Consider the following 26,973-nt stretch of genomic DNA (forward strand, 5'->3'; position numbering starts at 1 on the left):
TGAGCTGGGTCAAGGAGGCTTATCTCTTGATTCGGTTAATAATATGGGATAAACATTAACATGTGTAACTGATAATAAATTGTTCTTTATTGTCGACCTCGAAAAAACATAATACAAACGAAAAAGTTCTCTTAACCAATGCTGAACTTGTTTTCATGAGGTTGTTAAGTAGACGCATTAACTAATTAATTAGTGACGTTCGATGTTGGCTTTAACATGGGATTAACACTTAGTTCTTAAGCTCTTGTAAATGTTTAGGTAAAAATTATTCCCTTCCAAAGATTAAATTTATAAGATTAAGTCGTAAGAGAAACAGTTTACAAATACGTATTCCTGACATTGATATTTTGGTTAGTAATCGAATCATAGTAACAAAGTAATGCAAGATTATATATAGATTTTTATGGAAATCAGAGCTAAAAGGCAGCATGACACTGAACCTAATCAGAATATTTAGTACCCTTTTGGTTTTAGCTCTGATGCCCATAAAAATCGATATATAATCTTTCGTTACGTTCGTTAACTCTGCAGATTGTCTTTTCAATGTTATAATTCTGGATCGATCACCAGAGAATAGCGAAACAATATTATTCACCATTGTCGTCGATATATGCAGAATGTATTCGTCAGCCTGGTTGTAACATGACAAAGGAATTGCATTCAAAACAAAGTTGGCAAATTTTTTGGAGATTATTCGTCATGTTTCGGAAATTATATCAAAATGTACAAAAATAAGTATTTAGGAGAACCTTCAAATTTTTTTCAGATAATTGATATTTTCTGTTTTGATTTACGTCACAGGACGAATTTTTCTTTAATTTAATAGATGCCCGAAATTTTACGATAGAAACGAAAATAGAGAATGCTTACGAATATTTATGGTCAGATGTCTTAAGGTATTCAGGGTTCATGATGAGTTTATAATAAGATAATAATTAACAACTAACAACTCTTTTGTTCAATGCAATGAAAATAAGCTTTCTGGCCTTATTTAATTGTGAATTGAAAATGAAAATGCGCTGGTGTTTTATTATTAGGCCGATTCATGTTAGGATGGCGCTGTTTCAGCATCCATAGGTAGATTTAGTAAATATCACCGAAAGAAAGGCTGACATTACAATTTACGATATACAAATTCGAAGACAAGTAATATAATATAATCCTTATCCTTTTAATCAGGCCAGAACTATTAACTGTTGTGAACTGATTTTTAGATACGCCAAATACTAAGTTGATAGTAATCAATTCTTAATTTAGTTGTTAATACGCCCTAAAAACGTATAAATAAACACCAAACAAGGGATCGATTTGTCATTCTGCACTATCTATAACAATAACGAACTAATAATTGAACTAAAATTATAGAAAAACATTGCTACTCAATTGGCTGGAACATATGTAACCCACGCTGCATGACTCCAAAATAAAGATACAATAAATTAGATCGGATCGCGATTTATATGCGAAGTAACAATATACAAATTTCCTCATAATTTTTGATTATGTAAGCATACGCAGATATTTTATGCGAGTTTTTCGATTCACACGGACAGAAATAATGATAACATTAGTCGATAATATACATATTTAATGTTTAAACAGTTGCGTCGCTACTCTAAAAATTTGGAATCCACGGAACTGAGTTATTTATTAGAAAAAAAGCAAGAATCGTAAAATAACTTATGTTAGGAAAATGCTTCTTTGTTTTATATAATATCCAATAAACTAATAAATACTGCGTCAATTGCAATAACTATGAAGTAACTACTACTCGAAAGTGTAATATTTTCCCATATATGAGAACACTTCCGTATTGCTAGAAAGACAACGAAACTTTTCAATGGAGCTGCTAATTATTATTGCGCGGTAAAAAATATTGTTAATTCGCACTGAGGAATGCATTTATATGTAGATATCAGGTTTACCCATTCATGTAATAGTCGGTTTCATTATTATTTATTCAAAACACTGTTTAACTTATCAATTGTTCATTTGCCCTTTGCCTAAGAAATCTATTAAATGTATGTTGAAGAAGTGGTATCAATCAAAAGTGTATCCTAATAATTTCAAGAAAAAGAGGATAAAGATGTATTTTAAAAGAACGTATGAATAAATCACATTGGCTGAGTTTTATGGAAAAGCATCAGAGGCGTCTTGTTTGTTTCGTGATTAGGTCTTAAACCAGTTTCGGAAAGTCAAAAAGTCAAAAATTGAGATATCTGTTGTATGTGCCACGTAACTGCAGTGGTGTTTAAATTGTGTTTAACTGTGAGTCTTTCAATAATTTTCTGTTCATTTTTTTTCCAAGATCAATGGAAATCGTGTTATTTTATGAAAGCAAAAGATAATACAAACAATGTTTGAAGTCGAATTTCTTTAATTCATTTTACAAAATGCCAATTATAAGATTTATTTTTTTTTATATTACCTTTCAAATTTTGAGACTATATGTTTATGAAGTAAACATGTCAAATCAATAGCTTGCGAGCACTGGACATAATAATCTGTTAATCTGTTACAATTTCGCCTTATATCTAAAGACAGTATAATAATCCAAATTTGTCTTAAGTTTTTAAATGTAGTTGGGCAGTTTTTTTCATTTGTATATAAGCACAGTGAAGATTTTTCTTAGTGCAGGTAGGGTAAATGTCAACATAATCATAAATATTATTACGTCATTACATAAATGCATTGACTGGGCAGCACTGTTGCAAATAAATTATTTTAACAATTATGATAACAATTATATTATTATTGACAGTCACATACCACAAAATATCTAGACAAGCAAATTACATTAATTAATATTTTTTGTTTAGAACCTATTTGTGCTTCTCTTTGTACTCCTTTCTTATTTATTAGTTTGAAGGGGGACACCATGTTTTAAAGAATTATTTATAAAACTTCTGGGTCCCTCCTGCGTCGGTTGTTGCTAAATTGAAGTTGCAGACGTTTCGTCAAGCATCCTGTTGGCTTCTTTAGAGTTTAACTGAAACTAAGTCGCCTTCTATTCTTCATATTGGTGACAGGTAACGATAGATTTCTATAAATTCGTAGACTCTCGGATTTTTCGTTGGTAGAAGAATTGATTATATGCAAGAATTTTAGTGTTATCGAATACAATTTTATGTCCGGTTTCGTGATTGTGTTCGGCAACTACTGATGAGTTTATTTGCCTTAGTCGTAAGGCTCTTTCATGTTCTTGGAGCCTAGTTGATGTTTTTCGTACGGTCTCTCCGAAGTAAACTAATGGTATCTCAAACGGGATCTTGTCTTTCACGGATCGAAGATGTCGAGAGATTTTTGGAAAAGTGGTAAATCTGGTTTTGACGTTATATTTCTTTAGAAGTTTTGATATGTGGTCAGTGATGTTTTGAATGTAAGGAAGGACAACAGTGGCAAGTGTGGAGCTGCTTTGGGCTTCATCGCTATTGGAAGGTTATGGTGAAGTGTATTTTGTGACGGAACACTTAATATCTTTAATGTGGAAATTATTAGAGAGAAGAGCCGAGGTGAGATGTTTTATTTGTGGGTTTTATCGATTTTCTTAGCCATTTAAACTCTAGCATATGTTTTACCATAGAATTAGAAACTAATAATATCTTATTCTTAGATATTTTTACCTATAGAAAATCAGACCTAATACAGACACACCTGTGTCATTACCATCCGGCCCAAAAATCGTGGTTACTAACTCTCTCGTTTTCAAAACTGTAAAACTATCTCAACCCGAGTCAAGCAACCCCACACTTACCACTGTTATCCTTCTCTACATTCAAAACATCACTCACCACATATCAAAAGTTCTTAAGAAATATAACGTCAGAACCAGATTTGCCACAAAAAATATCTCAACATATTCTATTTACAGCATTTTATGCATATGCGCAATGAATGGAAAAACCAGATGAAAAATATGAACTAGGCTCAAAGAACAATAAAGACAAATAAACTTGTCAGCAGTTGCCGCACACGATCACTAAACCTAACATAAAACTTCGATAAAACTAAAATTCCTGCACGTAACCAATTCTATAGAAATCTATAAGCAACCAAACAATCTTAACCGCGACTCAGGTCTTTACCCTTCACCAGTATGGGTATCAGTCTTCCGAGATAATTTTCATGGTCCTCCTTTAGCTCCTCCTCCCTCAAACAATATATAAACAGGTACAGAGTAAAATGCTAGTCACTTCCAGTCAAGCTCTGAAGAAGCCAACAGCATAATTGGCCGAACGTTAGCAAGTTCAATTTAACAACAACCAACGCAGGAGTGTTGTAAATAGTATTACAGTAGCCTGGGCAAGTTACTTTGAAAAATCATGTTCTAGAGTCGAAACTAAAAGAAATTCGAACTTCCATTGCCATTAGCCTTTAGTTGACAGGTGTATAGATTATTGTCGGTTATTACGTGTACTTTTGAGATATTAGACTGACAAGATATGTCGAAATTTGACATGAAATATTCTGGATCGAATTTGGTCGAATCGAACTGAATAAGATTGAGTAAATGTAAAAACGTCGACCAACTTCTCTCGGTAAACGACCGTTTTCGAATGTTAACCGCGAACAAAACAAATTGGAATTGTTTTTTTTTCGATCTCTTCTTCCAATTTCTCTTTAATTTGAATCAAAATTGTCCCAGAAATGCAACGCCCGTTCAGATTCATTCATGCATTTGTTAAACCGTTCGACGCGACGGGACGGTACAAATGTGACCGCTTAAAAAACGTGAACCGAAAATTGCACGTACCCGTGTAATTTTGCAATTAACCACTTCAGTAACGGTAGCATAAATCCCGATGCTGCAGCGTTGCCGGCCTCGCGCGGATTCAGCGTCTGAATTAAACTTGACAACCAGGGTATAGTCCGCTTACAGGGATATTTTTTAGAAGATTATTCGAAGGGTTTCTATTTTTGTTTAAAAAACAATTGGTTTCTCGGAAATTCCGCTAAAACTGTGTGAAGATCACCTAAGACAACGAACTCAAAAAGTTAAAATCGGCAATAATGTTACATTTTCGACGCTGGTGTCCCACAGGGATCAATGCTGGGGCCGCTTTTGTACACAACTTATAGAATGCCGAATATTTTTTAGTTTTTGCAAACCCATTTTAATGAGTATAACAAAAATATTACATGCAAATATTATTTTATTTAAAAAATATGTAAGTTATATCTGTTTAATAAATTGAACTGGGAAGAAGGTATCAAAACGTTTTATTGAATATTAAGATATATAGGAATATCAAAAGTTAATAAAGCAAAAATAAACACATAACTATTTATATTAATTTAAAAACTTAATTTACTTTATTGAAGAAAAAAATAAAGTTATTGTTATAAGTTTTGACTAATGTTTAAATAAAAAATGATCATTTGACATAACCTCCTTTATAACTTTTTTAAGAGAATGGTACTACGTAATTATTTTTTATTTTATCTTTGTAATTTGTAATTGTTTTGTAATTCAATCTTTAGTTAATTCAATCTAAATGTGCAAGCAGCGAAAAAATTTCTAGGCCAAATAAAAAAAAATTAAGTCGCTTCTGAACAGCAATCAGTAGCGGGATCGTACTAAGTTTAAGGAATGAGCTCGCAAGGTGCAAAATAGGCCAAGTCTTGTTTTACCATATTTTTTATTCCAAATCGTTATAAATTCCAGCCAAATGTAAAAAACATTTTTTACCTTCTCAGATAGGTAGCTCTTCATCCGCTATTTTTATGCTGTGTTTAAGAAATCCATCCAATTCTGCCATCTTTAAAAAAAATTCTGACGTTGCCTTTGGTCATTAGATGACAAGTTTAAAACGCTTTTCATTTTTTTCATTTAGAAGAGTGCATATTGACGAGTATTTCCATTGTTGCCTTCATATACTCTTAAAGCTATCCATATTTTGAGACTTAATGTTCTTTGTAATATAGTTTTGGAAATTTGGAAATTTTGGCTAGAGGTTCTTGCTTTTTAAATTTTTGTTCCTTTGCTTCTCTTCTCTTTTTGGCACCACTCTAACAAATTCGCTTAGACATAACTAAAAATGAATTTGCATTTCTTAATTATATGAATAATGCCAAAACTAAATTGTTTCTTCCTTTATTTTTGCGGAACTCTCTATACATATACTTAATACATTTGCCTTAAATAAACATTTTTTGTTTTACTTCATTTTTCTTTAATTCTTTAAATAAGCGAAAAATACAATAAATAGTTATAAATAAAAAAAATCCAGCATATTGTCAAAAGAAATACTTATATTTGCTGATCTAAACCAACTCATATTTAAACTAGAGATGTTCCTTGATATTTAAAATTTGGATTAGCTGTGATTAGCTTTGATTTATTAGGTAGGATCTAGCCATACAGTTTAAAGACAAGCGGCACCCTCGTGAATTTGTGATTTTTGTCCTAAGGCAAATCCGGCGCTGATTGTGATGCATTCATGCATTATCAACGATATTGTGTTGTTAGTTAGTGCAATGGTCAATTGATCCTGGACTTAACTAAAAACAGTGTTTTCTTTAACATTAAGTCATTTGGTGCACTCTGGAAGTGATCTTCTATGGAAATTCTGTATACGAATCTTGCTTGAACTCTTGAGAGTTGTTCAAAGTTCTTGTCTATAGTCAGAAGGGCCCACCACACTGATTTTATAAAATATTATTTCTTTGAAATGTGTATTCCCTAAATTCATAAGAGTTCCGGTTTCTCTTAAAGCTGAATGTAGGAGTTGTTTTAAAAGAAATGGTGAATTAAAAAATTGCTTGGTCTCCATAGGGCCCTTGTTAAGGATCGCTTTCTTTGATACATTGTACTTGCTCTATTATATATCTATATGAGTGCTAGAAAATAAAGGTCTTTATTATTACAAGTATGTCGGTCAAATTTTTAAAAATTTAATTTGCTTCCTATTCCTCACTCACAGTAAGAATGAAATTATAACAATAAAATATGTGCCTTAAACTACTTATCAAAGAAAAACTTAATTATAACATGAATTTGCACTTAATTTTTACACTTTAGTTATTTTGCTCGGGAAGAAGTAAATGCCTTTTTAAACAGAAACTAAAAATTTTGCATGGAGGAGTAACTTTGATTTGAGATCGTAATCTAAGGTGTTGAACACAATTACAGTTCTATATGTAGAAGAAATTTTCTAGTTTGTAACGGCATAGTGAGTGTAGCTTGGTTTCTCAGACGCAGGTCCTAAATTGATTTTCTAAATAATTCCTAAAATTGAAATATTTGGGAGTAATATTGCAATTAGACAAGCGAGAGAGAATAAGACTTGTATCTAACTGTGTTTGCATGTCGTACGAAAATACATGTTCACTTGAATACAACAATTTTGAAACTCATATAACATTGCTCGGAGACATGCAAGACATGATCTAAAAACTTAAAATTCTCACTATGTAGACCCAGATTTTTACCAAACTCTCAAACTTGAATAGGTTTATTGATTTGATGTTTTCTTTCCCTTGGGAGCAGAAATAGTTACATTACACTTTTGATAGGCTTAAGCTTACATTATTCCCTTCTTCACAGCTGGCTATATCCCTATTCTTTCATTCACTCGGAACTATGATGCAATTGTGTATCGTCAGCAAAAAAGATATTATATATAAGTATATATGTCTATATGTATATAATGTATATAATGTATGTAATGTATATATGTATATAAAAATGACTTTCACCACCATTTCAAAGACTTCCTCAAGAAACAGTATGACGCTGAATAAGAGCCTGCGCGGTTGACACCTCCCTTAAATTTATTGTAATTGGCCACTACATTTGACTTAGTTGTAAGTTACCTCCACGTACTCTTCTGTTCATAGGCTGTGTCCCTGAAATATCCCACGAAGTAAGTGTGGTGACGACCCATTTATCTTTCCACGCCAATAAAATCAAATTACCTCATCTGCATGCAAATGTGTTATTTTCCAAAATGTTGTTTCCTTGATAGAATCAGGTATAAATTTACTGTTGATTTGAATAGTGCCTGTCAAATGAACATTTAGTTTTAACTATTCAACAAGCAACAAGTGGCCAGCTCGTCTAGTATTTATCGGTGTAAAAGTGATTGCAGCTATTGTCTAATAATTTTTGACATAGATGTAACACTATCCTTGTACTTACAGATAAATCAGGTCTCACTAAATATTCCGATGTCAAGCTTCCGTAGTACAGTAAAAATCCGCCATTTCAGAAATTGTTATACCCCATTTCTTAGGCTTGTTAGGACAGACTCGTCTACCGATATCCCTCTTGATCGAACAAAATGTTCCTTGAATTGCTTGTTCAAATAATCTAAATAGTGATTGACTTTCTGAGGTCGAGCCCTAAGAGTTTGGTCATTTGGATCGTTTTCATGAAGGTGGAGCATCGAAAAAATTGTAAAAATCGTTCTCTTCTAAATATGCTACTAAAAAAAAGTATTTTGGCGTCAAACTGTTGTGATCAATTTTCTTGGATATTAGATAAGTTTATCATGCCCATATTTAGGACAACCCCAATAAATGCTGCAAACTCTTCTACTGTAGTATCTACCCAAGTGTGTCTGTCTTTTAGTAACTATAATATAACTACCGCTACTACTTTGCAATTCATTTTCAATTTCATCTTGTAAAAATTTCTTGGGTATTTTATTTTTGTTTTCGTAAACTTGCCGATCTGCCTATAATATTCCCAGCTTTCTGATGTTTTGTGTTTTTTATAATTTGATGGAGCCTTTTCTCTCAGTTTTATAATCATTTTTGAGTTTGAAGTTAACCACTGAGCAATTGGCTTTGTTACACGAGCATCACGTGCAACATTATGAGTTTTCATACCAGTAGGTAATGCTAAATTTTAGCTTTTCAATGATATATGACCATCGCTACTCTATGTAAGGTTAAATGTAAATAAAGTTAATTAAATTAATTAAAATTAAATTAGGTGGAAATTATTTAGACAAAATAAACTCAAACTCCTAATTTCGGCGAAAGATTGTTTGTGTTTGTGTGTGTGTTAACTTTCGCCAGTTCTGGAACTATTAAATAAATTCCAGAACCTGTTTAGCAAATTGCCGAAAACTGCGGGCAAAGAATGAGATAAAAATATTTTTTGGACAATTCGTATACACTTAAATTTTGGTCGACGACCTGACAAACGCGCTTTTACGTCTCTTTTTTTACTCGTCTTCTTCAGTTTTTTGGACGGCTGGAATGTACAACAAAACGAGATATATAAAACTTTCACTACCTGGTCGTTCATGACGCCAGCGCCTAAATCCATAAACAAAGATATAAGCTCCGTAAAATACTTCTCGCTTTTATTTTACGTTTAATGACCGACAAGTTCTTTTTTATTGAATTTTAAAATTTGTTTTATGGTAGTTATGTCTTTAACTAATGTTATTTCCGAAGAAATTAATCATACATAAATAAGATACTTGTAACTATTATTTAAGCAGAGCACCCCTGCGCGTAGAAGCCATAAAGGTGATTTTATTTTCTTGCGTTGCACATTAATTCCTCAAAATGGTTTATTCTATTACTCTTAAATTTTTTCTTTACTATTTTTTTTTTATAAGAACAGTGATCAAATTAGAAGTAACTTCAAGGTTATACGTCCAAGTAAAATCATCCGTTTTGAAAAAAAAATACTGCAAACGTAATTTTTGACCAAATGCGAATGAAAAATTGAATTTGATTATACTGTACCAGGTGGCACGTTTGTTAAGAGACGATACCTTATATCAGTAAAAAAAAAATAAAAAACTTAAAGACAAAAGTTGTTTATTGTATATTTTATCTCAATTTCTCGAAACTTTCTAAACATATTTCATATACAGGGTGTTTGAAAGGCTGTTTCAACGCTCGACTCTTCATCCAAAATAGAAAAAACGTATCTAGGTCAGAAAATTCTTAGTTTCCAAGATATAGAGTATTAAATATTCAAAAAAGCAACTTTATTATTTAGTAATGAGTTAAATATTGTATGCCCAATTTTGTTGAAATTTGGCAATGTCATTTATCAACTAGACGAAAATTGCTAGGGCCGCACGTGAGGTATTTTAAGCAATAATATTTTTAAGGGATTGTGCGCCACTGTGACATATTTGTTTTGTTAATTAAATTGAATAAGCATTATTTTTGGACTCTTGACTTGTATTCCTATCTTGCCAACAAACAATAAAAACGTATTTTTATTGTTTTTGTATTTTTAAGCATATTTATTTAAATCTCCTTACCTCTTTCTCTATCTCAATTTAAACGCCTACAATTAAAAACGAGAAATACACTTTATAAACAACACAACATGATATCAAAAAACTACATTCCATATTGTCAATAATTTTTCAGGTGTCTTCATGACCAATTCAGACGTTCAAATAATTATTTTTATATTATATTGCACTATAAAATAATTTATTTTGAAATATAGTTTTTAATTCTCTCTCGTGCAAAAGCAGTTTTTTTTTTAATATTCAACACCATCTTAGAAACTAATTACTTCCGGACGTACCTTTACATGAACTTTTCCTATTTTTGGATGAAGGATCTTGAATTTTTAAATTTTAAGTCATGTTTGCCAATCTAAATTTATATCCATCGATTTCACCGACTGACTGCCCGTTGTTATATGCTACAATTGGAGATTGATTTCCTTATAGAAGAAAATGACTTAACAATGTTTTCAATTAAACATTCGATTTTATTTCTGGATCACCCTGTATTTATTTATTTTTAAAATATCAACTAAAGCAGATCCCGTTCTCAAATTAAATATACACCCCAAATGTTCATTAAATTTTTTCGTTAAGGTAAGTGCCAGTGTAATTATTTTTAAAACTGTTTTCTGTTTCAACCGAAAGTTGCCGTCAACTTACTTATTTATTATATTATATTAATGTTATTATTATCATTATCATTATTATTATTATTATTATATTAAATAATTCAAAAACGGTTAGACATAAGTATGGGACATTATAGATAAAATATGTACAAAATCTCAAAATATGCACTGTGCGTGTGACGTATATCGTATAATGATTATGTATTTATCGATTTGTCGACAGAAAATTTAATTAATTACTGTTGTTGTTAAGCACTATCGACGCAAACGGTTTTAGGTATTGATGGCTGAAATAACGCCGGTGATATTTTAAGATTTGGGTGCAGTGGTACAGGCAAGGGTAAATGTTAAACAATCCTGAGTGAAGCAACAAAGAAAATGTCAACAGGCGACACGAATCTATTGGTATCGAACAGTATTTTGATCGATTTATTCTGCCTCGCTTTACGTTCCTGCATAGTTTATTTTTAATGTATCATAATCCAAACGTTCATTTTCGTGCTAAACCTCTCCATTAAAAAAATTATCATACGAAAATACGCACTTGTATATATATTATTTCCTACCTCCTAGTCCAAAATATACATACTGTGCAGGTGTCCTCGTTTAAATACTTAGGTGCTATTGTCAACCAACAAAATTAATAAGTAATACCGATGTTCTAAGACGCATGCAGATATAGGCCATAAAATATGAAATAAAAATATGAATGGGAAAGTTCATAGCAAGAACTCTGTAGCTAGGAGATATAATTTACGACACATAGACAGGCACTGATATGGTTGCTCTTTAATTGTTTGCTTTAGATCAGCGTTTTCAAAAATTACATCACCGGAAATTATGGATTAAGACCAACCAGAGTTGTCACTTTAAGACTTGAGTCACTCGTTTATTAAACACCCACTCTGCTATGTACTGTTATGCATTTCTTCAGTTCCAATGAGATATCATTTTCTAAATTGAAAGTAGTCTTTTCCATTTCATTTTTAACAATTCACTGTTGAAACACATAATAAACAAAACAATGTTGGTCGTCAGATTTCGTATAACAGCCCATTTCGATCAAAGCTCACTATTATTTCTTGGATTTTATGGTCGGGTGTGGAGGCATACTTTTCTTAATTTTTTTTTATAGAAATAGTCACTTTCTTTTGAGCGTCATAGGAAAATATAACCCAAGCGATCTATTTTAGGATAACGAGTACCAGGAAAAATAAACACGGCCCACAAAAATAATATTTTCCTCACGTCTTTGGTACATGATCTGGGCTAGCAGAGGTCGTTCGTTACGCGGTCAGATTTTTAAATCTTTATAGTGCTTGGGCCGCAGAATTTTAATGTCGAAGGTGTCAACAATAATAAGGGCAAACGGATCTACAAACTTGTAGATGTAGTTTTCCTATTGAAATGGAAAATTCTTTTTTAGATTCTATTTTCTTTTTTTTATTTATTTTACACCTTGTCAAGTACCTTTAATCATTTTCAGACTGAATGAACTGGCCTAGATTGGTTAGATGAAACCTTAACCTATATAGAAACTAGCAAGTGGGACTTAGTGTCGATCCATTTGTAGGAGTAAAATTTAGCTACTTGAAATCATCATTTAGTGATATAATTAGGACCCAAGTATAATGTATAATGGTATGTGATGTGTTGCTTCTTTATGGAGGATAATTTAGAAGAGAGGAAGAGCTAGACAGAATATAGGCAAAATTGCATGTAAAATCGCTTTGTTTCACAGTTTTTAATAAACTTGAAACTTGATTGTCACACTTGAGCTTGAACAACTTCATCAATTCGCCTATTTCTTTGGCTCTCCTATATGAGTGTGCACAATGAAATAGAGGTAATGACTGATTTGTTATGTCCAATATAATTTCCCAAGAAAGATCTCTAGCCACCTTTATTACAAGAATGATAAAAATTCTCAGTAGATTCGTCTCGATTCATCACGACTTTAAAATCTACAGTTGATCCTAGTCTTCACAGAAAACGCTCCTGTCCAAAAAGTAGCATAGTTGAAGTATGATGTTGTTGATTAACGAAAAATGAAGCAATAACGGGTTAACTCTTACAATACCTCTGTCTTTTTTTAAATTGGAGCGGATCATAGTATTATTCCCAATAGTTTTTATTATTTTATTATATTTATTTCTAAAATTACATTTATCAGTTGCTTCAGAAACAAAAATGTGGACTTTGACTTAGATTGGGTACTGGCTGTGTGTCTAGGTGCTTAGTGCGTTACACAATTGCAATAAGTTCAAATCTACAGTTGACATGATGAAAGTGAATTCATTAATAGAAGGAAATACATGAAATATTTAGTTGTCGATAAGTTCGCGGTATTTCACAGTTTTTAATAAATTTGAAACTTGATTGTCACATTTGCACAATTGCAATAAAATACACCAATGGGAAAAATTAATCTTTTATTTGTTCAAATCATTAATACAAAGGATATAAATTCCCTGGCTGCATGTAAAAAAATATACAATTTTGTGAAAATCTGAACTTTTACTTCTTATTTATTTTGATAAATGGATTTTCATCAAGTTCAATTTTTGGCAAAGTATCACTTCCCGTAGATTATTGAAAATCTCCATCAGCTTAAAGAGTACGTTCATTAATTAATAAATGAAAATTCTGTTTACAGAGTCAATAAGTGAAGTTTTTGATTGGCTGAATATTCAGTGTTTTTGGGCACATTTTTGTTCCCGTATTCGCGGAAATGTCCCTTTTCTGCCTTGCACTCAGTTCGGGCAAGGAATTTTCTTATATACGCTTATTATACTTCTCCACCTGTCATTACAATAACAGGTAGAATAACCGAACAAAAGAGATCCAAAGAGAAAGAGAAGGTTGACGGCTCGTGTTCGGTTCTCCCAAGAAACAAATGCACATCACCTGCACGGTTAACTTTAGTTGTTCCGACACCGTGATATCGAGTAACCGACGATCGAGTGTGGGTCCCAACAACGATCGTTCGCGGTCTACATTTTCGCTGCCGCACGGCTACAGAAATCGGGCGCCAAATGTGAAATTCAAATGTCCGTGGCATTTTGTGCTGATTTTTTGCTCTTCATGAGCGCCGTTTTTTTTTACAATCGACAAAATTAACGTCCACTCATTCAAAGGGAAAACGTGTTTATGATATGATGGGAGTATTTCGATTTTAAGTTTGTAAAGTGCCCGTCGCGAGATATGAAGTTTGGATTTTTATGACTATTGGCAAGCAGCAGTTTTCAAAAACGTCTTTCGACAATTGAGAAAAATGTGCAGCAGAGATCAAATCACCGATCTTATGGATAAAATACATTCCGTAAGTGATCTAAGCGAAATATTTAAATGCGTTATTAAAAAATTATTTTTATAAAAAGCTCATGTGTCTTTTCTGCATTTTTCATAAAGTTTTATCAACTTCATAAGAACAAATTTAGGTCTGGACTTGCAAAATTTTATTTAAATACATCGATACAAGGCAGCAACAAAGTCAGTCAGTCAGTTGACATCTTGTTCACAGTCACAAAAATCATAAAGGATTTCCATGACTACAGACAAAATAATTGTATTAAAATTACAATTTTTTGCAGGGTCGGGTATACAAATCGACTACTGTTTTCTAAACTACAAAAACTATTTTAAATGAAAAATATTTAAATACGTATGTCACAATCCTTTTCTTAAATCAGAAAACTAAATAAATAGAAAAAAAAAAAGTAATTGAAAAATTATTATATGAATATATTGAATAACTTAAAAATTAATTGGCTTAATTTGTACGTCCAAATTTAAGTGTTTCCAAATTATATAAAAAACATATTGAATTTTTTTTTACCCTTAATTCATCAACTTACTAAGGAATCTAGCTGCATAACAAGGATATATTGAAGCTACCCCAAGTCTTTTGTATTTTAATTTTTGCGACAGTTTTTTTAGTGTAGATAATAACGGTCCTTCCAAAAATGCGAAGAAAACATCTCATGACTAACTAAACTGACTACTAACTACTAAAACTAACCAAAACTAACTGAAAAAACTATTTTAAATGAAAAATATTTAAATACGTATGTCACTATCATTTTCTCAAATAAGAAAACAATACACTCAATTTTTGAGCTTGTGTGGTGAGATAATTAATAATAATAATAATTAATCCATACAAAAAATTGAAAAAATTTATAAAAGTTATAGAAAAATAATTATATTAATATTTTGGATAACTTAGAAATTAATTAGTTTAATTTGTACGTCTAAATTTAAGTGTTTCGAAATTATATAAAAAACGTTTATATTTGCAGCAAGTTTATAATGTTTGCAGTTATTTTAGTATAGAGTTTATTTTTCTTAGCATCGTTTTTGCTTTTATCCATTTTAATCAAAATAGTTTACATGGAAACGACAGAATTGTCATGTGCAATAACTTGAACCACAAAATATGTTTAAGTAGTATAACTACAAACAGTTCAACTCAACGTTGGAGCAAAAATATGAAACGAATTTGAAGAGATAATGAATGTACTATAACGTCCATGTCATTGTTAATTTTAATTTAATTTAATATTTTAATAATCTAATTCATTCCAGATAATATAAATTTACAAACGCAAATCAAGAAATTTCTCAATATTTTTAGATTTTTTTTAATTATAGCACAAAAATTCTGAGATAAAAAAGTAGGACAATTTATTTCATAGTATTACCAAACAATCAGAAATTTGCATTTATCAACCGATATATTTACGAGAACTACGATGAAAGCGAATAAATTACCAAATTTCTCGCACATCAGAAATCTGCTTGAAGTATTGTCAAGCTAACGAGTCGATCAGATCGGTAATTCAAAAATAATTTCAAAACTATTTTCGTGAAAGACCAAAATTTAAATTAGTCACGCAGGAAGCATCCATTGTTATTCAGTAAATACCAATTTGTCCGCTTTGACGCTCGAAATTGTAGATTTAATTGCTTTTGTTTATTTTTTGATTTGCAAACGTTTAACAAATGCAATTCTACGTTTTGCTGTATTATGCAATGTTCTTGTAGTCAACGCAAATCTTCACTTATTTTTTAGTATAATCCGGTAAAATTTTAGAGAGTTGCTATATGTAAAAAAAAATTAAAATAATTTAGAAACGATTTTGAAATAACGATACGAAATCACAGCAAAAAGAGTAATTTCACTGGCTTAGATATAGATCAATAAAGTTTGCATTTTACTGAAATGTATATATACGAAAGCTCTTATGAAAGTTACGTTTTCATTACTATGGTTAGTTTAGCTATTTGCACAACGAATCCAATACCGTGAACAATATTATTACTTTTCATTTCATTGAAATTATTACGCGTGATGATCTAACTATTTGTTGGCATTTACTGTTACATTAAATTTGTTATTATTAAAAAAAAAGAGATTTTATTTTAGCAATCACAATAAATTTTTATTGCCTAATAAATACTATAAAAACCCTTAATTAACTGGCTTTATTTTCAATGGGATTTGCAGAAAGTAGGGTGTTGCTCTGTGTATCCTTTTTGATTCGATTTCTTATCTTGTATACAGTGGTTTTGCAAATCAATTTGTTTTATTCTGTTAAATTTCTCTGTTCCTCGCCAATAACCTGGTTTTATTTTCAATGAAATTTGCAGAGTAAAGGGTGTTGCTCTGTGTACCCTTTTTTGATAGGATTTCTGATCTTGTTTTCAGTTGTTTTGCAAATAAAAAATTTTTATTCTGGGAATTTAAAGTTTTCAATTCCTCGCCAATAACCTGGTTTTATTTTCAATGGGATTTGCAAAGTGTAGGGTGTTGCTCTGTGTACACTTTTTTGATAGGATTTCTGATCTTGTATTCAGTGGTTTTGCAAATAAAAAATTTTTATTCTGGCCATTTAAATTTCTCAATTCGTGGCCAATAACCTTATTTCAATTTTATGACGAACAGTAAGGAGGAAAACTTTTTATTTCTTTTTTCGCAACTCGCGATACGAAGGAATAAAAATGCGGATCTACCAACTGAACTCAAGTTTAAAATTAATAGGTTACAGTTTTGGGATTTCGTAATTACTGGGCTTTCACAGTTATTGTTGATTGGTGGTGTAATATTAAAGTTAAAAAATAAAATATCTATACGTTTTCTGAGCTCTATTCAGTGGAGATGGAGGTTTTCGAAAATTTTCTCAAGATTTTGCTTGGGGTGTCAGTGTTGACTTTAAACCGTTGATTATTAAATCGCATCCATCGGATTTATTCTACGCTAGATTGTACCATTTTATAGTTTTGCAATGTAATCTTATTTTAATATTTGAAAATGAGGGGCAAGATCTACACCTCTAAAATAATGAACTGATATTTTTTTAAATATATCCCAGTTTGGAAACTATTACTGTTTTGAAATTAAAAATTTTGAAAATAAATTAAACTCAGTCTCATCTTAACATGTAATTAAAAATACAAATTAAATTATAAAGAAGTATAAATTTATAATTATTATAATTATAATTTATGGGTATGAAAACTGAAAAGATCCAATTTCTGTTTTTTTTTTTAATTATTAAAAGACTCAACAGCTAAAATTTACATATATCTATAGTGGGGAAGGTCTTTCGTGGTTTCTAATACCTATATGAATTCAAAAATTTAGATTTTTTGAAGGTGGCGTTAAAATAGTTTGCTTGAGAAAATATGAAGAACATCGTTTTTTTAGCATTAGCATTAGCATTAGCTAATCATAAAACAATTCCATAATTGTTTTTGCTATAGACCATGACCGATCGTTTTTCCATACCGGCGTTCCGCTTTATTTTTTTTTTAATTTAAAAAACCTTTTGGCAAATATTTAACAAACGCTATCAGCAATAAACACGCTCAACGTCAATCCAAACGCGATTACTCGACGTGAAGGATTGAACGAATACAATTTTTACTAAAACGTTCGTTTAACGCGGTATCGAATGAACACGAGACTGTTCCGGTCTTTTTTCACCGTACCAATAAAAAATCGCAAAATATGCATTAGTACCAACACGGAAAGCCTTTCTTATCCCCAGCGAAGTGTGACGGCGTATTTTTACTATCAAATCTAATAACCGGTGTAATGTATTAATTGCATTAAAGTTGTACGTTGTTTATAACAATGTTGGGTGAATGGGTAAGTTTTTTTAAGTCCTTTCGAAACGTGTAATTTTATTTTTAAGGATATGTTTGTTCAACACTCGGTCTGTGGCCCCGAGTTCGAGATAAAATGTTATTTGGAAATTTTCCTACAAAAATTCACCTTAACAGGTAACTATAAAAATGGTCGTCCAGTTTCCTTCAAGAAAAAAATTATTTATAAAAGCAACAGCAAAACTTATTTTTTCATTTTATTTAGACAAACAATTTTATGACAGTGTTTCCTCAATGAAGTCATCTTTTTTGTGAAGCGGAAAAACTTGCATAAGACTTTCTGGTGTGGTGCATTTCCGTAACTTTTTTCGTGAAAACTCAAAAACTGAAAAACTTAATTTTATTTGGAATGAAAAATTTGTAAAATAATTTTATATATTACCCCTTGAAGCGTCCTCGTTTTGAGTACTTAAAAATTAAAATTATGTCCCAAATATTTTTTTTTTCAATTGAAGTGCCAAAAATTCGAATAAACCGCACGGCACTTATAGTTTTATAATATTCTTGCCTTATTTATAATTTTATAAGTTACCAACAAGGCATTTATGATACAAAAACCTTTATAACCGCTAGAAAACTTAAAGTAACCGGACAAGCAATTGAAAACTATATAAATAAATATATTTTTCAAAATGTTATTTTATAAAAACGTTTTAATATTGGTCTCTGACTCTGGCATGAGAGTCTAGGTTTCATAGTAGCTGTTGGACTATTCTTTAGTTACTTTAAGATTTATAGAACTTTTAGAGAGTAAGCTATAAAACTGCAAGAGTAAAAGTGTTGTAATAAGGTTATTGAAGATGCTATAAAACCTTTTTGAATCAAAAGTTTGGGCGCAATATCATAAAACTTAATGTTTTGCTACTTATTACAAAACTTGTGACTTGTTTTTCATAAAACTATGAAAACTGTTAGGTTAGGTTTCTATAAATTTCCTTATAAAGCCCTTATAAATATCCGTTGCCTTAAATGTTGGTTAATTTTTTTTCCCTTGTTTCGATTGCATTGCAAATGAAAATTTATTAGTAGTTTTACTGTGGCTTTTGAAATAAACTAAAAAATAATACCGAAAACCTTCAGTTTCTGTATTTCTTACGTGTAGGAATTTGAAAGACCTGGTGTAACTAATACCCAAGTGTACTTAAAACATCAAGAATTTCTATATAGTATAAATATTTTATGGCATCGTCCTCCTAAGAGAAATACCAGTACTGTTTATGGTATATGAACTCGTAAAATTAAGTATAATTTTGGCTTCAAAAATATTATGATCTGTACTGAAACACCGTACCTCGTTTTAGTTGCGTCCTTTTGGATGGTTTTTTTGCGAAATTCATGAGTATTGTTTTTATACTTAGAAACCACTGTCGCCGCCAGATTTTTGTATTAGAAAACCGACAAAAATACACTTTGCCAACTAAAAACATTTAAAAATTTGAAAATATAAAGTTCGTATCGAACCTGCATTTGCAAAACTTCTCTTCTTCGTTCCTTATTTTATCTTGTCCTAAACAATATTTAAATTGCAATATATCTCGCTCTTCTGAGCTATTTCCGTGAAGTATTCAAAATGAATAATTTTTTGTTATATTTTGTTATATTCTTCAGCCCTTGTGTTTTTGATCAATGTATTAAGAGTATACTTTATCTGAAAGTAATAAAATCACATTAGTACTAATAGAAACTACGATGAAAAATATACAAATCCTCAATAATTAATTAAACAAATAAGTTTAGCTAAATTTTAATTTTTTAATTTTTAAAACATTCTGTACTGTATTTTTTAGCTCTCAAGAGGTATGTTATTAATTACAGTTAATTAAATTCATTACACCCGGGATTAAAGTAGGAGTAACATATTCTGCTCTCATATATTTTGTTACTTAGTACCATGAATATTTTATTGGGTTGACTATACAATGATAGGGAAAAAGACGTAAAACAGTATGTCTCATCTCTTCAGCTAAACTATCACGTATATACATTATAATAGTTGCCCTTTCTTGAAGCTGTATTTGATCAATTTGAAGCTTTTTGAAAAAGTTCTGCATTTGTATCTTCATGATAGTCCAAGCTAGAGTTCTTATTATTCTTCCCAGCAAGCAGTGTGATATAAATCCCTTTTCTGAATCTACGTGAATTAAGGTGATTTTGATTATTTGAGATTTTCTTCGACTGTTTTTACTGGATCAAACTATTCTTTGGACACTGTATGTGTGTATCGAAGTTACATCTATCGGATTTATGCTTTTTAAATTCCCTGAAGGTAATTAATTAATTGGTTGGTTGTTGAGTTTATTCAGTAACAATATATGTGAAAACTGTTATTGCTTTGGAGGGGGGTAGGGGGGCTGGGGGCGCTGCTTACAATTTATAAACTAAACAAAATAGAATTTCGTAAGCAAAAAAGAAGAAAACAAAATTGACTGGACTTGAACTACAAAACTGTCCCTTGCTAAACTAGTCTTGCAAAAACGAGCAAAAAATGTTCGAAGAATTTAGGTGAACAATTATGTAGCAAACAGGATACCTTTTAAGGAAATCGAGAAGTACGTGTCGTTAGGATTTTGTCACAAAAACTATTAAAAGTGGAACGAATATTACATCAACAGAATAACAGTTATTGATTGAATGTCGGACATAATTAATTGACATGAAACGAAATCAATATTAAATATATAGATGTTATTTATTTTTTACGAGTTATCAAGAATTTATGGTGTCATAAAATAGCCATAACTTTAGTTAAGGGTTTCTTTTATAAGTTTTGTGTTTATTCAAGGCACATTTACCATTGTATCTCATTGTATTTAATTGATAAATAAGTATGTTTAAGGTAACCATTGACCATTCGTGATGTGTTTTTCCCTGAGTTGTTGCTTAACTTTATTGCTTTTTGGATTATTATAGTATATTAAAAATAATTTTTTCAACTCCCGTCTGTAAAATACCTAATTACATACCGATCTAGGGTGCGGGAAGCGTCACTTTGCCACGCAATTTTCGTTTCCCACGGATGCCATCCACTTCGGACATTTCCGGGTTTGGGAGCAATCGAATATTTTCGGAGATATTTTTCACGCCTTGATTTTTGAGGTTTGTCAATTCTGACGTTCATGTCAGCGAATGTATTCGTGTTGTTTTGCGAAAATGTACCCAAAAACTAACCTTCGTAGAAAAAGTATAATAGGCAACACCTTCGGTAAACTTTTTAAGTCACTCGTTTGTTAAACTCGCTCCGCTCGTGCCAAATAAACTCGTGAATCAAATGCCGTTTACCGCACTTGGTGCCTAATATACTATTTTAATTAGTGTTTCGTAAGCTTCGAGTCATTTTATTTATTTAAATAATACAATAAATCCGGTAATCTGCGATAGCCACCATGTTCATTCCTACTTCATAAATTGCTATAGACCTGGAGTATCTAAAGTTGTTCCAATACTTTTTCGGAAAAATTATGCACGTTCAATTATTGCCACATTATTTGGGGGGCGTTTCACTACCTAAACATCATTACGTATAGTGCCGGGAAAAGTTGGTGGCCTTGAGAGGGGGGGGGAGCATAGCACTTTAACTCTGTGTAACCTCTCCAAGGCCTGTGTTAGTCATTCAGTTTTACTGGAAAAACTATATTTTTACGGTTTATCATTGGGTATAATATGTCTTTATCTGCTTGATAGAAAGCTGGCATTTTTTTTGTAATTTTAACACGAAGTTTCACGGGGTTTCATTATGGGTTCATTATTGTTAGTAATTTATATCAATGATATTCATCATATGCATCTTGTGGTAGCAGTTAATTTTGCAGACAACTTCTACTTTTAAAAAACCGAATATAGAAACTCGTAAAGATAAAATGCGTTACCAAATTGTCAGTTTGGCGCTATTAATAATTAATTATATGCGATTGGATTAGCCTTATTTATAGAGAATTTAAAAATATTAATATATATATATATATATATATATATATATATATATATATATATATATATATACATATATATATTTATAATTGCATTTTTTTACCCTAAAACTATAGCCGTATAGAAACTATAAAAAAAGGTATACTAACACACATAAAATGGAATTTTTTATGATTGGTTAATTACTTCTTCAACTTCGATTTAGGGAGCAGGTGAAGGGGGCATTAAATTTGCGAGCTACGCCCAGCTATTTCGCCTGTCTCGAATGTATCCCTAGAGAATAATCACTTTTTGTTGGTTTTAATTTATGTTTCTTCCAATTTTTCGATGCGATAGCGAATACCAACAATAAATTCGTTTTTGTAAGTACTTGGAAGGATGGAATATTTTTAAAGGTTGCCTCGCTAGCTTTTGTTGTGAACTGAGAATAGAGATGGGCCGATATCAAACAATAGCCGAGTTAATATTTATCGAAAAATCGCTAGAACAATAAGAGCTCTTAATTATAGCCCATACATTTTTGTTGTTCGTTAGAACGAACGAGCAACAATATTCTATGGTCTTCGAAACCTAAAAATTGATTTGTGTTAGTAGTTCGGCTCAAATATAAGTGCGATATAATAACGTAAATTATAAATTTATATTAAAATATACATACTTATATACATTACACTTTACAGAATGTTTTTTTTTTGGTCTATGGTAGAATGCCTTAGTACTGCAAAGCCGGAAGCAAAAAAAAACCTATCGGTACTTCTTTTTTGTCCGCTACGAAATGTCTGTTAATATTCAAATGTAGAACAATAAAAATAATTAATAATGGTAACAATAAATAAAACAAAAATGTATAGCTCCAAAGTGGCGTAGTGAACTAAAAACTTAGATAACCATTACGTGATGTGACTTTAAATAAAAATACAAAATAAAAGTACAACAGACAAATACCGCGAAGAATTTAGAAAATAATTCGCTACTGTAAATTGCAATGCATCTTACCTCATATTTTAAATATCAAGGTTAGTTGAAAATTAACCGTCGAAAAATAATCCTGTGGGTTCAAACGTACTAATAGTATTTATCATTACATGAAAAAAGATGAATTTTTATATTAAATGAAAAGTGAATTGTTTTAGGTGTTGAAATGTATTGGATTTTGTTAAAATGTTCGATGTCAACTATTTATACTTAATATAGATTATTTAGACTGATTTTTCTTTTATCATTTTATATTTCTGGGGATATATTTGCAGCATTGCTAAAGAAATTCAAAGTTTGTCAGTCCAACATAGACCGAAAATTATTTGATATAACTTCAACAAAGCCCTTGTAGAGTGACTCTTTTTAGCCTGTTTATGTTTGGTGCAGCTAACAGGGAATATCACATGTTATTATTTAATTCGGCTTTAATTAGCTAGAGTTCGCGATTTATAATTGATTTCCAAGTTTTCCTTTAGATATAATAAAAAATAAGGTGTTCGAAAAGGGATTTCACGGACAGGACGTCATGTGCCTTCATAAGTTTTTTTCGACAGTTGCTAGTTTTGGTTGGTTTGGCTATGGTATTTTTGCAGCAGTGTCCTTAATTTGTGTCTTGTATATTGCTCGACAATTTATATCGCTCTTTATTGAAGTATATCTTCCGCATCGCAGTTTCATTGAGGTTGACTTGACACCTGCATACGAATGTATATGATCGTTTGTATAATAGGCGTGTGTTGCATTCCGGATAGTGATAACGCACCATCGATGTTTGTTTTTACCTCGCCTGTTAACACACCTAGTAAAGCAGATATCGGCACTTTTAATTAATAAACAAGCAACAAATCGTCTAGAAACACACTTAATTCGACTTGTATTTCTCGCATTTCTTCTCAATGCTATGCATCTAGGCCGTCTATAAATATTTCGCTGCACACTGCTTGTCTGGTTCTTGTATTAAGGACGCGAGCTACAAAATAAACAATTCTTCATCTGCATAAAACTTCAAGCTATCTTTTGACGGTAATCGGACTGACATGGAGTTATAATCGTTTCATTAAGTTCGATAAATAGTCTCGGAAAAGATGAAGGTCGGCAAGTCAAAGTGGAGGTTAATAGAAACAACATACATATACACACGATTTAGATACACGTGAAGTTAGTATACAGTGTGTCTCCGGATTATCAAAATTGGCAGAATTTTTTAGATGAAATGAATTGTTCAAAAGCTCTATATGAACGGAAGTACGTATCTGAAAACCTAAAAAGGAGATTAGGATAAGCCAGGTATTTTGTTACATTATATAGTGTTTATTTTATGCCAACTTTTCAGGAAATATTTTTTTTGCTCAGAGAAGACTGCTTCCAATTAATTTGACATATTCATTCTAAAAAATATATAGACAGTGGATCAAAATTCCTTAAATGGAATATGTATTTGAAAAGAAAATAACTAATTATAGATGTTCGAGAATGAATTGCTTCCTCTAAACTGGTCACGTATATCTATCGACTGCTGTGGGTGTTCCTACCAACCTGTATAAACCTGGATATTTCTTTATCGATAATGAATAATAATCCGCAGTGTCCTGCAGGTACTGCTGATTACTTTTCACGGGAATCCCTAAACGCGAGGGTTTAGTTGACAAATCTGGACGAGTATATGGTTCATTTTTAAATCAACTTTTCAGGTCCGTTGTAGCGAGTCTAAGCATCATTACAAACATTTTATCAGCTTCGTGTCTTTTAGCTGAGTCATTGATTGACATGCGGCGTTAGAAATGTTTTAAATTTATTTTCTTATAATTATTTACTTAAATACAGGCTGATGTACATATACATTATCAAATTTTCACATTTGGCATTACATATTATAATCTTAAAAGGAACCACAGATCCACAAAGCAACGACAAAATGCATTGGTTCTGTCGCCACGTTGTCATTATATCAGATCAATTTCTTCCTTTACATCTTGGACCATCTTATTAAATTGGTCAATTGATAAATAGGGTTGTAGAAAACTTGGGTAAACTTTACTTTGTACAAATAAATACCTATAATGACTTATGAAAGCGAAACATGGGTAATCACCAAAGTAAATGAAAGTAAATATCTCATCAAAACTAAGGCAGACGTCTAAGAGCTGTACCAGGGTATTAAGATAGGCTGCACTACGAAAGACTCGTTAAACTGGCGTCAGAAACCAAAATCATATCACCTTCAATAAATTGAAAATCCCTTTTGGTTGTAAATTGACTGAAGACGAATCATTTGGAAAAAGAGTTGTACAGTCAGCCAAGACTAACCCAAGGTTATAGCGCTAAATGATAATGAAGATATATGTTTGTGATGCGCACATTGTAATTGTGAACATTATTTATAAGGTTAGTGTTACTTTTGAAAAATTTGTATATTATTTTGTATAGGGTGGGCCGTTTATCTTGGAGCACTGCCATAAATTAAATATAAAAGTTAATGTGGGTTCTACAAACCTTCAATTTATTTTAATGTTGAATATACAGGGTGTTTCATTTTTCATGGACAAGTATCAACTTTCTTATTTTAAATGGGATGCTTGCTATTTTGCTTCATTTTCGAATTCTGTACAAAATTCTAGATATATTTCGTGTATAATGTCCTATACCTAAGTCTAACCGTTTTTAACAATTTTAAGTTTTTGTTTAAAATGACATTTGCAAGACGTAAAATATCTGCGAATTTTTTTATTCGGAAGCATTTATTTTTTACTTGACTAAGTTTTGTTGTAGTTAAAGGACTCGAATGAAAGATTTCATAAGAAATTTCGATACGTAATAATACAGGGTACGCGAAAAATAAGATTAAAAATGAAATTAAAAAAATTTGCAAAAACTTTTTTTTTATGGAAACCACCTATTTTTATAATCTTTTCATGTTTAGCCTTAAAAAGTTAAGACCATTTTATAGAAAGTTGTATATGCCTAATATTTGTACTTGTTGAAATATTTCCTTTTAAACTTTTGTCTATCACAAATAATATGGCGTTTAAACAAAACAAGTGCTAGAAGGATGTTTGCGTATTATGTTTACCACAGAGGTAAAGATTGATATGTTAGAAAGTTACATATCGAACAAGAAAAACCAGATCCTGGCTCTTAGAGATTATATTGGAAAATTTCAGGTGTATGGTGCGCCATTTGGAGGTTCAGAATAATAGGTCCGGTATTTCTGAGAGGTTTTAAATATGCTCCATCTATTTGTTGAAATTGAAGTGCCTGAAAGGAGACGACGATATTTAATTTGGCTAGCATGATGACGCTCCTTATCCCAGAAGTCTTATTCTGTATAAATAATGCATACATAATCTTTGGATCTTCATAAGCGCATCGACAACATTATGGTCAACTATGAAATGGTAATTCTTAGTGGCAGCACTTTAGCACTTGTTTTGTTCAAAGGTCGTCATGGCCACCTTAAATTAACTGAACTTATATGGTAACAACATATTATTTGTGATAGACAAATGTTTAAGAGATATTTCAACAAGTAAAAACATTGAGCATATACAACCTTATTAAAAATTCCTTAATTTTTAATGATAAATATGAAAAGATTATAAAAATGGGTAGTTTCCATTAAAAAAAAAAGGTTTTTAATTTTACTTTTAGCTTATTTTTCACGGACCCTGTAATATGTATCGAAATTTCTTATGAAATCGAGTCCTTCGTCGACAACAAAACTTGCTCAAGTGAAACAATAAACGCTTCCGAATGAAGAAATTGGCAGATATTTTATGTCTTGCAAACGTCATTTTTCGCATAAAAAATTAAAAATGTCAAAAACGGTTAGACAAAATATGTCTGAGATTTTGCATAGAAATAAAAAATGAACTAGTATAGGTGTTCCATTTAAAATAAGAAAGTTAAGACTCTCCCTCGAAAAATTAAACATCCTGTGTACAAAATTAAAGGTTTGTAATATTTTAATTACCTTTTGTATTTAACTTTTGGCTCCATCCCCTATAGTTCTTGAGATTGTCCTATTTGTTGAATTTTATGGACCTTATTCTAAAGCA

At 31.2% G+C, this 26,973-nt stretch overlaps 1 protein-coding gene across 2 annotated transcripts in view; it reads left to right on the top strand.

Annotated features, from left to right (window-relative positions):
* Positions 1–26,973, top strand: part of LOC132705650 (disheveled-associated activator of morphogenesis 1) — a 117,204-nt gene that overhangs the window by 42,671 nt on the left and 47,560 nt on the right. Inside the window, exon 1 of one of the 2 annotated variants that reach the window (XM_060676395.1) lies at positions 13,784–14,165. The exons of the other annotated variant lie outside the window; for it this stretch is intronic. Within the exon in view, the coding sequence (XP_060532378.1) occupies positions 14,118–14,165 (48 nt within the window). The 5' untranslated portion in view covers positions 13,784–14,117. Of the gene's footprint in view, positions 1–13,783; positions 14,166–26,973 lie in introns of those variants that run through there. 2 annotated transcript variants of the gene reach the window in all.

The sequence above is a fragment of the Cylas formicarius genome, unplaced genomic scaffold (assembly GCF_029955315.1).
Source record: "Cylas formicarius isolate icCylForm1 unplaced genomic scaffold, icCylForm1.1 PGA_scaffold_7__23_contigs__length_41026272, whole genome shotgun sequence".
Classification (NCBI taxonomy): domain Eukaryota; kingdom Metazoa; phylum Arthropoda; class Insecta; order Coleoptera; family Brentidae; genus Cylas; species Cylas formicarius.